This window comes from Prionailurus viverrinus, chromosome E2 (genome assembly GCF_022837055.1).
Source record: "Prionailurus viverrinus isolate Anna chromosome E2, UM_Priviv_1.0, whole genome shotgun sequence".
Taxonomy (NCBI): Eukaryota; Metazoa; Chordata; class Mammalia; order Carnivora; family Felidae; genus Prionailurus; species Prionailurus viverrinus.
In genome coordinates, this window is record NC_062575.1 from 54,407,657 (window position 1) to 54,418,596 (window position 10,940).

At 56.0% G+C, this 10,940-nt stretch overlaps 2 protein-coding genes across 2 annotated transcripts in view; both read left to right on the plus strand.

The window, feature by feature from the left end:
• Positions 1–182: 182 nt before the first annotated feature.
• PRRG2 (proline rich and Gla domain 2) lies at positions 183–7,225 on the plus strand. Its single transcript, XM_047836392.1, has 8 exons — positions 183–811; positions 1,269–1,373; positions 1,498–1,595; positions 1,784–1,959; positions 2,111–2,150; positions 5,191–5,329; positions 6,173–6,319; positions 6,638–7,225. Exons 3-8 carry the CDS (start codon positions 1,511–1,513, stop codon positions 6,654–6,656), a joined length of 606 nt encoding a protein of 201 aa, XP_047692348.1. The 5' UTR covers positions 183–811; positions 1,269–1,373; positions 1,498–1,510; the 3' UTR covers positions 6,657–7,225.
• A 236-nt stretch (positions 7,226–7,461) lies between these two features.
• PRR12 (proline rich 12) overlaps positions 7,462–10,940 on the plus strand; it is a 28,115-nt gene continuing 24,636 nt past the window's right edge. Inside the window, exons 1-3 of the mRNA XM_047835571.1 lie at positions 7,462–8,010; positions 9,553–9,665; positions 10,695–10,856. Of these exons, the coding sequence (XP_047691527.1) occupies positions 7,925–8,010; positions 9,553–9,665; positions 10,695–10,856 (361 nt within the window). The 5' untranslated portion in view covers positions 7,462–7,924. The remainder of the gene's footprint in view (positions 8,011–9,552; positions 9,666–10,694; positions 10,857–10,940) is intronic.

Consider the following 10,940-nt stretch of genomic DNA (forward strand, 5'->3'; position numbering starts at 1 on the left):
CCCTTCTCCTCTCGCTCCCTCCGGAAACCTGAGTAGTTAGTCGAAGGTTCCGGTTGGTGCCGCTGGCACGAGTATAGAGCACGCTTAGTATACACTAGGCATTTCCCAGGGCGGACGATTTACTGCTTATGTCCAGGCTTTGCGTCTCTGCAAGTCTGAATTGAAGGATTAACCACTTCCTCTACAGATCGGGAAGCTCACTTCCCCAAGTATATTAGCCACTTTTCTTGCTGCGTGTTGAGAGACAATTGAGAAGGGACAACTCCCCTGTCTCCAATTTATAAGGAGAGCAAGTGAGAAATCGGAAGTCAAAGTCCTTCAGATCACCTCAGAAAACGGGAATTTACTACAGCATCGACCACCTACCCCCAGGGACCAAGGCATACATTTCCCACCAATTTCTAGACATCTAGGCATCTGGACACCTAGACATTTATTTCCCTAGCTCACCCAGGCAAGCTTCCATCCCAGGGGACAAACAAGGGAGGAGGTGCATATCCAATCCCCTAAGTGCCTCCACGGTGTCGGTGTCGGGAACCCTGGCGTCCCTACAAGGCTCTGGACCTTAGGCCCTTCATCCCAAGGTCCCTTTAAATACTTTGTCCCTTACCTGAGTCCCGCCCAGGACAGGTAATCACAAACCCCGCCCCTCTGCCAGAAACCGGGATCCGTCTGATTACAGGGAGAGGGGCACCCCTCCTTTCGCTCCCCTCCCCTCTCCCCTATCCCCCATTCACAGCTGGCCTTAGCTGGCCTGGCCCAGGAAGCCCCAATTAAAGAAGAGGGGACAGTCGCTCACAGGTCTGGGCAGGTAAGTGAATGTCCCCTGGAGGCAGAGCCTGGCTTGGAGACCCTGGTCCCTCAGTTCTCTGCCCCTCTGGGACTCAGAAGCTTGGGTCCCCCAGTCCCAGGGGTCCAGGACCCCCACTCCCTTTGCCCCCCTGGACCCAAGAATATACTCTTTGCCTCTCCTGTTCTGGTCTCTCCTGTAATCTTTGATCTCTGTGGGTGGATGTGGTAATGAGCACAGGGAGAGGCAAGTATAGGTGGAAACTACCTGGAAGAAAGGAATCTTGATCACCAACAGACATGTTTAAGAGCACCTACTATGTGCCAAAATTCATGCTGGGCGCTGCAGACCCGGTAGAGAAAAAGATAAGCTCCCTGCCCCAGTCTCTGGAGGCGCACACAGCTTTCACTCAAATCCTGCTTCTGAATCTTGCAAATCGCACGACCTTGGGCAATTCTTTTATCTCTCCGTGCCTCAGTTTCCTCATCTGTAAAACGGGGATAAGAACAGCACTTCTGTGAAAACTAAATGGAGTTGATATAGGTCAACTACCTTGAACTACCTGGCCCAGGATACAGCCTAGGTAAGTGTCTGCTATTATTATTACAAATCATTACAATTTGTGGACCATAGAGTCCAGTCAGGGTGACCTGGCCCCATTCCCCAGGGGCTGAGGCACCTGATGTCTCCACCACGCCCCGTTTCAGGTGTTCATAAAATATGAGGGGCTCCCCCTCTCTGCTGCTTCTGTACCTGGGATTGACCACCTGCTTGGACACCTCACCCAGTGGGGACCAAGACCCAGGTGAGTGTCTGGGGGAAGAGCCCGTGTCCAGGCGCAGACTCCACCTTCCCCTGACTCAGGAACCCTTGCCTCCAGTCCCCTCCTCCCTGAGCACTCCATAGCTCCCCATCCCCTGAGGTTGAGATTCTTCCATGTCCCCAGTCCCGGGAGCCCCCCATTTCTCTATGTTTCATGTTCTTTGGGTGCAGAAGTCTTCCTGGACTTCCCAGAAGCCCAGAGCTTTCTAAGAAGCCGTAGCCGGATTCCACGAGCCAATCACTGGGACCTGGAGCTCCTCACACCAGGGAACCTGGAACGGGAGTGTCGTGAGGAGCGGTGTTCCTGGGAGGAGGCACGGGAGTATTTTGAGGACAACACTCTGACGGTGAGAGCCCCTCTCCCCAGGCCCTGGGATGTCCTGGCCCCCAACTCCCTCTACTCTGGGTCTCAGAAGTCGGGGCGCGGGCAGGTTGGGGGGATGGACTCTCCCAGCTGATATGCTGTCTTTCCACCTGCTCTATTCTTACCCCTTCAAGGAGCGCTTTTGGGAGAGCTACATCTACAATGGCAAAGGAGGTGAGTGGGGGTGTGGGGGGGACCCCTCTTGTTCTGTGCAGCTAAGGCAGCCCCCTTCCCGTGGAGGTCCAAACCCACACCCCCTGCCCCAAATGTGCCTCCTGCAAATTCCATGCTCCCTGAGTTCCTGGAGGTAGTTATCAAAAGAGTCCCCTCCTTTGAGACTAGAGCCCCTGCCACACTTATCTGGAGGAGGCCTCCTGTCCTTAGGAAGGAGGAAGTGCGGGTGGAGAGAGGGGTGACAGCCCAGGGGCCTGTCGGGCTTCAGGCTCAGAGGTGCTAACCTCTTTGGAGTGCAGAGCCCCGGCCCCTTTTGCAGCTTGGTTGCCAGGGGGACTGCTCCCTAGCAACAGGGCCTGGCCAAGGCAGGCCGGGCATTGGAAGCCTATGCATCCTCACCTGCCCAGTCCGCCCACCCCCAACCCTTCCTGTGAGTTCTAAGGCCCCACCATGGCTGCAGTCTTGTTGCTAAGGGGGGACTGCTCCTTAGCAACGAGGCCGGGCCAGGCCGGACCAAGGAAGCCTGCAGCACTCACTACCTGGCTGGCTTCCCCTCCCCCACGGGCCCATCCCAGCCTTGGCCTGGTTACTAAGGAGGCCTCCCTAGCAACCACACCTAGCCAGGCTCAGGACCCAAGGCCCACTGCCCAGGGAGGAACCCCGTCCTGGTACCAGATGCCCCACCCCTCCCCGTGGCCTGGTTGCTAGGGTGGATGCCCCTTAGCAACAAGCCCTGGGTCTGCTGGAGTCCTCACACTGGAGCCTGGTTGCTAGGGGAGGTAACTACCTCGCTGCTGGCCTAGTGAGGCCCAGTGGCTTCTTGAATCCACCTGAAACATATCAGAATCTGGAGGGCCTGCCTTCTGGGCGCAGCTCTTCGTTAAGGGGGCTAAAAGCCACCAGGGATTCACTGTTTGAGGAAAGCTCCCCACCCAGTGCTACAGGAAGTCTCCCCAGCAGCAAGACAGAGGAGGGCCTCACAGACCTTTGGAGTTCTCCCTGTGTGCCTGTTTCTCCTCAGAAGCATGGCCTTGGATTGCTAAAGGCCTAGGGTCCTAGCAAAGGGTCCCCCCGAGTTCTAGACACCCAATGATCTGTTGCTGGGGGGAGGTCCCTAAATTCCCCCATTGATAAATGGATTTTTCATAGCCCGGTAAATTCAGAAGCCTTCCTGTGGATTCTCCTCTTCCTTCAGAGTTGAGGTCTCGTCCCTCAGTGGCCTGGTTGGTAAAGGGACTGTGTCCCAGAGGGGAAGTGTTGTTAGATAAAACACAGGACACCCCCACCCCCATCAGTTAAATTTGAATTTTAAACACACAAGAATAGGGATGCCTGGGTTGCTCAGTCGGTTAAGGGGTTAAGACATCCACCTGGACTCTTGATTTCAGCTAAGGTCATGATCTCACAGTTTGTGCGATCAAGTCCCGTGTCGGGCTCTGCCCTGACAGTTCCGAGCCTGCTTGGGATTCTCTCTGTCCCTCTCTCTCTACCCCTCCCCTGTTCATGCTTTCTCTCTCTCTCAAAATAAATAAATAAACATTAAAAAATGCTCATGAATAAATTTTTTAGTCTAAGTATGTTCTTTTTAAAATTTTTTATTAAAAATTTTTTTAATGTTTTTATTTTTTTTAATTAATTAATTTTTTTTTATATATTTTTTTCAACGTTTATTTATTTTTGGGACAGAGAGAGACAGAGCATGAACGGGGGAGGGGCAGAGAGAGAGGGAGACACAGAATCAGAAACAGGCTCCAGGCTCTGAGCCATCAGCCCAGAGCCTGACGCAGGGCTCGAACTCCCGGACCGGGAGATCGTGACCTGGCTGAAGTCGGACGCTTAACCGACTGCACCACCCAGGCGCCCCTAAATGTTTTTATTTTTTTTTTTTTTTAAATTTTTTTTTCAACGCTTTTTATTTATTTTTGGGACAGAGAGAGACAGAGCATGAACGGGGGAGGGGCAGAGAGAGAGGGAGACACAGAATCGGAAACAGGCTCCAGGCTCCGAGCCATCAGCCCAGAGCCCGACGCGGGGCTCGAACTCACGGACCGCGAGATCGTGACCTGGCTGAAGTCGGACGCTTAACCGACTGCGCCACCCAGGCACCCCTAAATGTTTTTATTTTTGAGAGAAAGAGAGACAGAACGTGAGCAGGGGAGGGGCAGAGAGAGAGGGAGACACAGAATCCGAAGCAGGCTCCAGGGTCTGAGCTGTTAGCACAGAGCCTGACATAGGGCTTGAACCCATAAACCATGAGATCATGAACCGAGCCAAAATCAAATGCTCAAACGACTGAGCCACCCAGACGCCCCTTTTTAAAAACAATTTTTAGTTTATTTATTTATTTTGAGAGAGAGAGCGAGTGTGGGGTGTGGGGGGGGTAGGCAGAGAGAAGAGAGAGAGAATTTCAAGCAGGCTACACTCTGTCAGCGTGGAGCCAGATTTGGGACTTGAACTGACGAACTGTGAGATCATGACCTGACCCTAAGTCAAGAGTCAGATGTTTAAGTGACCGAGCCACCCAGGCACCCCTAGTGTCCTAAATATTACATGGGACATAGTTATACTAAAAAAAAATTATTCATTGTATATCTAAAATTAGTATTTAATAGGGTATCATACATTATTATTTGCTAAATCGGGCAATGGTCAGTGTGGGGGCAGCTGAGCTCCCTACCCAGATGGATTTTGTTTAGGAGGGACTCAAGCCACACTGTGTCCAGGGAGGGGCCTCTGTCACCACGGGGATACAGCTGCCATATTTTCTAGTCCTGGATGAAGTTATCGTAGACCCTTTATGTGTTTGATCTCAATGAATTTCACAGCCTGTGGGGGAGGAAGTATTCCCATTTTACAGGGCAGCAGATGGAGGCTTATAGAAATGAGTACGTTCCGTTGCCTGGAGTCACATACCTAGGAAGTGGCCCCAGTTCTGCTTTGCTTCTTGGCCTGTACTCCTCCCTCTGTGGGAAGGCATTGGGTTGTTGAGGTGGGTGACAGCCCCTGACATGGTGCCACCCCCCCCCCTTCCCCACTGCAGGGCGTGGACGTGTGGATGTAGCAGGCCTGGCAGTGGGGCTGACATCGGGCATCCTGCTCATTGTCCTGGCCAGCTTGGGAGCCTTTTGGTATCTGCACTGCCGACGACGGGGTAGAGGCCAGCAGCCCTGTCCCCAAGAGTAAGGGGGATTCAGAGAGAAGGGGTTTGAGGGCTGGAAAGCAGGGGGAGGAGAGGAAGGAGGAGACGGGTCAAGGATTGGGGCAGGTGGGCACCAGAGGAAAGGTCTGAGAAGACTATCACATGGAAAGTCAGTCTGTGAGCTTGCGTATGTCCAGTTGCGTGTCTGTCTGTCTGTCTGACAATATCCTCAGTAGCTGGCACACAGTAGGAGCTCATTCAGTATCTGCTGCGTGTCTTCATGGTACCGTATTTATGTGTGACTATCACTCTGTGTGTATCGTGTCTGGCGAGGCTGTTAGCGGTAAGGTCTCTGGGTGTCTGCAGCATGTCAGTTTCCGTGGTGACAGGCTGTCACACATGTTTGTGTGTGCCTTATGAGTTGTCTAGGCATGTGTTTCTCAGTGGCAGGGTCTAAAAAGGTGCTTGAGTGTCAGTCTTGGAAGTATAGTGGGTCTGGGGGTTTTTAGGAAGAGTTTATTATAAGAGGGGCACTGGGAGATTTGTGACTGGGTGTATCTCTGTGTTATGTCTGTATCAGTGTGTGTCTGCCTACCTCTCTGCAGGGCTGTTTTTTTTTTCTCCATGACTCTCCCTGTGTCTGGAACACATGTATGTCTGTGAATGAGTATGTCTCAGCAGTTGATGCCTGTCTGCCTGTGTTCGTCCGCCTCTCATTCTGAGGTGCTCTTGTGTGGCGGGTCAGGTTCAAGGTGACCCTCATTTCCTCTGGTCTTTCTCCCTTCCACCCTCAGAGTCTCTGTGTCCCTAGGTCTTCCCTCCTCCTCCCAAATCTCTCTATCCTGTAGGTCTCTCCTGCTAACAGTGTACTTTCTGTCCCCAGGGCTGAGCTCATTAACCCCCTGAGTCCCCTGGGCAATGTAGGCCCCCCGACGCCCCTGCCTCCACCGCCACCCCCAGGTCTCCCCACCTACGAGCAGGCGCTGGCGGCCTCTGGGGTGCACGACGCACCTCCGCCCCCTTACACCAGGTACTGGGCTGGGCTTCTACCCGGGGGTGGGGCTCAGAGGGGAGGATGCTGCGAGAGGAGGGGCGTGGGCTCAGGGGCGGGACTTGGAATTTTGAGCTTATTATCCGGGGCGAGGCTTGGAGCGCGGGGGCGGGGTCCTATGCAATTGTCTGGGGGCGTGGCCCAGCGTTGTCGGTGTGGAGCCTTACAGGAGGGTGGGTCTTGTACCCAGAGGGTCCGCGATTGGCTGAGACGCCCGCGGGCGGGTCGGAGTGGTCTTAGTTGAGGGGGGAAAAACAGCCGGGTCTTTGACTCTCCATTGTGCCCCTCCTCATGCAGCCTCAGGAGGCCTCGCTGAAGAGCTGTTTCAGAGCTGGTGTTCCCCAGATTCACAGCGGATTCCAGAGCCCCCAGGCCTCTTAAACCACGTAGCTGAGCTTGAGGAGTGGTGGGAGTAGTGGTCGTCCGGCCCGAGGCCTACCCTGGCACACGTGTTTCCGCCAAGTACGGATACACGCGTATCCCCGGCCAACGTGTTCCCTCGTCCCGGGTTACTCGCGGGCCCCCACGCTCTCCTGACGGTGGGGGTACCCGGCAGCCCCGCCCCCCGGGGGTAGGCTTGCGTGGAAACTCGGACCCCGGCGCGTGGGCCCGGTGTACCGACTCGCGTGAGTGAGCAGGTGTGACAAGGCCATCGCCCTCCAGTGCTACGGACCACACACACGCGCATGTTTTCGTGTGCTCTCCTTGCACGCACACGGGCGCTCTGCAATCCAGGGAAAGGGTGGGGGGCATATTTGCAAGTGTGCTCTTTGGGGTCAGGCTCGCATTGCACCGGGAGACTGGAGTTGTGCTTCTCTCGTAAATTACAATGCTTTTGTAAAAGAGACAAAAAGTGAACGCAAAAAATAAAAAATAAAAATCAAACTGAATTGCATTCCCGGGTGCGTCTGCGCACGGCGGAGTTGGCTTTCTGTACAAACGCTGCGCCCTACACCCCCAGGCCGTGCTAGCGCTCTGTATCTTTCTCTCTCTCTCGCTCTCTCTCTCTCTTTTTTTTTTTTTTTTTTTTTTGCATTTGCACGGGATTGTGGGAGGAAGCGGAGCGCAGCCAGACACCCCGCCGCCCGCCCCCCCTTCCCCTCCCCCCTCCCCCAGCCGCCTTGTGCAAAGATGGCTGCACCGTGAGCGCAGAGGAGGAGGAGGCGGCGGCGGCGGCGGCGAGAGAGCGAGCACCCAGCGCCCGCACCCACCCCGGGGCCGCCCGGGACGCCCCCTCCTGAGCGCGCTCCCTCCCTTCTCTCTTGCAAGCGCCGGGGCAAAGGCGGAGACAGCGGGGTCCCTCCTACCCCCCCTTTCCCTCCAGGGGGAACCCCCCTTCCCCCCTCCTTGGCTCGGCGGCTGCACCCCCTCCCTTGCCCGCCCCTCCGCCCCTGCCCCCTCCCTCCCCAGCCCGGGGCCTTCCCGGGCCTTCGGCGGCTGCAAAGAAAAAAAGAGAGAGAGAGAGAGAGAGAGGGGAAAAAAAAAAAGCAGCAGCGGAGGGAGCGGCGGCGGAGGAGAGCGCGCGCGCGCCCCCTCCCTCCCTCCCTCCCTCCCCCTCCCCCCAATTTCCACCGCGGCCAATTCATGGACAGGAACTACCCCAGCGCCGGCTTCGGGGACCCGCTCGGCGCCGGGGCGGGATGGAGTTACGAGAGGTCAGCGAAAGCTAGGTAAGGAGCTGAGGGTGGCCTGGAGGAAGGGGCCAAGGGGTGGGGGCCCAGCCCGGCCGGGCCTGGCCCGCCTGGCGAAGCGTGCATCGCAAACTCCCCTCCGGCTTGCAAGGGAGCGGCCTTCCTCGGTTTGCAACAACGCCGCCGCCCCAGTTTGCAAATTGCAAACTCCGCCAAAGCCAGCTCCGGCATGCAAAGGGAGAGATGCAGCGGGAAAATGGGGGTGCAAAACAATTTCGGACGGAAAGGCCCTGGGAAGGTGGGAGGGACTGGCGAAGCAAGGCCTGGATTTCCCCCCATCCTTGGATTCCCGGCTTGCTGATCCCTCCTCCCTGCATCCCGGGCTCTGCTCTTGCATAGGTGGGATGGAAAGGAGAATTAGAACGCAGACCTGGGGGGAGCCCCCCCTCCCGTCCTATTGTTCCGGGACTGCGCGAGGCCGCGCCACTCGGGCCCCCCCCCCCGAAATTCCGCGCGCAGAGTGGGCATGGGGCCCCGCCCCCTTCCCAAGCTGGGGTTCTGTGTGTGCGCGAGGGGGGGGGGTCCTGGAATCTGAGACACGCCCCCTTGGGCTCCCCCACCCCCAAAGGCAGAGAATCCTAGTGGATGGCGAGGAGCGGAGTATTTGACCTCTTGAGTCCCAGCCGTGAATTGGGGCCGTTGGATGGGAAGATTCAGATATTTCCCTGGTGTGTGGTTGTGTGCGTGAGCGTGGGCCCTGTTGGTGCTTAGTTGGCACCCTGCTCACCTGCGAATCAGCCCCCTTCCTGCTGTTTATGTCCTGCCTTCACTCTTCACCTGTCCCCAACCCCCCCACCTCCTGGGTTTCCCAGCATGGCTGGGCATGACCCCACATGTGTTAGGATTTTCCATTTGGGACTTCTCGCTCTGTATATTTCCTTCCCCACGGGTGAGCTGGATAGTCGTTTGCACACACACCTGGCTTTGCAAGGGCCCATGCATTTGAACCTCAACCCTGCGGGATGGACGTTGTTCATGTTCACACTTGTACCTGGTACTTTCCCCTAGTCCTATCCCCTCCCCACCCCCCATCCCAGCCTTTTGGGGAACAATCTACCTCCTGCTCCTGACTCGGGACCCTATATGAGGTTCAGGGTCATGTGTTCCCACGTGTCTGCATTAGAGTGGGCGTCCGTGTGCACCCCTCAGGTGGGCCCCGGGGCCTTGTGTCGTCCAGGGGATAGTGGGCTCGGTAGGAAGTCCATGCCTTTTGAATTTTCAACTTGGGGCACTTCCCTCTGACTCTTCACCCTCTTCTGTTTGCCTCGTCGTTGTGCATGTCTGTTTGTAAACGTGAGACTATCTGGGCTCTATTTATTGGGGCTTGAGTGGGGAATGTTTCATGGCTCTTTTCATTGGGTACCCCGGTTCCCTTGGTCTTCTTTCCTTTAGGGCCCAAGGTTCCTTAGGGATAACCCCCAGTCAGCTGTAAGATTCCCCCCACACCCCGGGGGATTTGCTGAGTTCCATTCTCCTAGGGTAGCTGCAGAGGACACCCTAACATCTCTCCCTTCCCCCCAGCTTGGTCTATGGCAGCTCCAGGACCTCGCACCCCGAGACCGACATCTTACACCGCCAGGCCTACGCGGCCCCCCACCCACTGCAAAGCTATGCCACCAACCACCACCCAGCAGGTACGGCCCCCGTCCCGCCCCGCCTGGGCTGGCCCTCCCTCCCAGGCAGCTGGTTGGCTGCTGAAAGTTCCACCCCTCCTAATTGGCCGTGCCCTGCGTCCTGGCCCGCCCCTTGCTGCCTCTCCTCTGATTGGTTGCCTCTGAGGCTGCTGGTCCCTGCTCAATTTCACGCTGGATTCGTCCACCCTTGTCTCTGGCCCCGCCTCTTTCGCTCCAATTGGCCCCGTCCCCTCAGCCCCCAAATCCCACCTTCTCTTCCAGGCTTTTCCTCCTGTCTATCCCACCCCAATCCTTTCCCTCTAGGTTTGCCCATCCTCTTGGCTCCTTGGCGCTCTGAATTCGTTCTTCCTGATTCCTTTTCTTTCTGATTGGCTCTAAGTCTTTGGACCTCCCTTTTTTTCCTTGGGTCTGCCCACCACCTTATTCTTTTCCCTGTAGTCCTACCTCTAATGATTCTGATTGGTTTCCTTCTTCCTGGGTGGACCTGCAAGTAGATTACATTATCCAATTTGATCCTTAACTTTCCTGGTTGGCTCCTTCCCTTGTCTCCTCCTTATTTTTTTTTGGTTTTTGTTTTTTTCTGGATCCTCCCACTTGAACTCAATCCCTTTAGACCTGCCCTCTTCCTACTAAGTGGCTCCAGTCATCCCATCTTTTCCCCTTCCTTGCTAGAATTGCCCAAATCCTTTTGTGTCTCCCTCCCCCTTCCACCAAGAACTCTGTCCTGTTGTGCCCAACTTCCTTTGATTCTGGGTTTTTCTACTCTTTTGTTTACCTTTCCTCTCCTGGGCTCCCTGCCCTTACGATTGGACTACACTCCATCCTGCTTATTGCTTTCCTTTTTCCCCTTTGTTATCCTCTGCCCTGTCTCCTCAGCTTGGCTGTGTCCGCTTTATCCCCTTGGAATCTATCTCTTTACATTTTCCAACCCTTTTCCCTGACCTGACTTGCTTTTGGCCTCTTCCTTTTCCCTTTCAACTTGGCCTTATACCCCACTTTGCTGACTCTAACCCCCTTGTCCTTGGCCAGGCCTCTCTGGACTCTTCGACACTGGCCTCCACCACGCGGGCTCAGCAGGGCCCGACGCCTCCGTCATGAACCTCATCTCGGCCCTGGAGTCCCGGGGCCCCCAGCCTGGCCCCTCTGCCTCCTCTCTCCTCTCCCAGTTCCGCAGTCCTTCCTGGCAAACAGGTAAGCCCAGCGCCGACCCAGGAGGGCCAGGGTGGGGCTGGCATGTGGTCCACCCTGACCTGTGGTCTTCTCCGTCATCCCTAG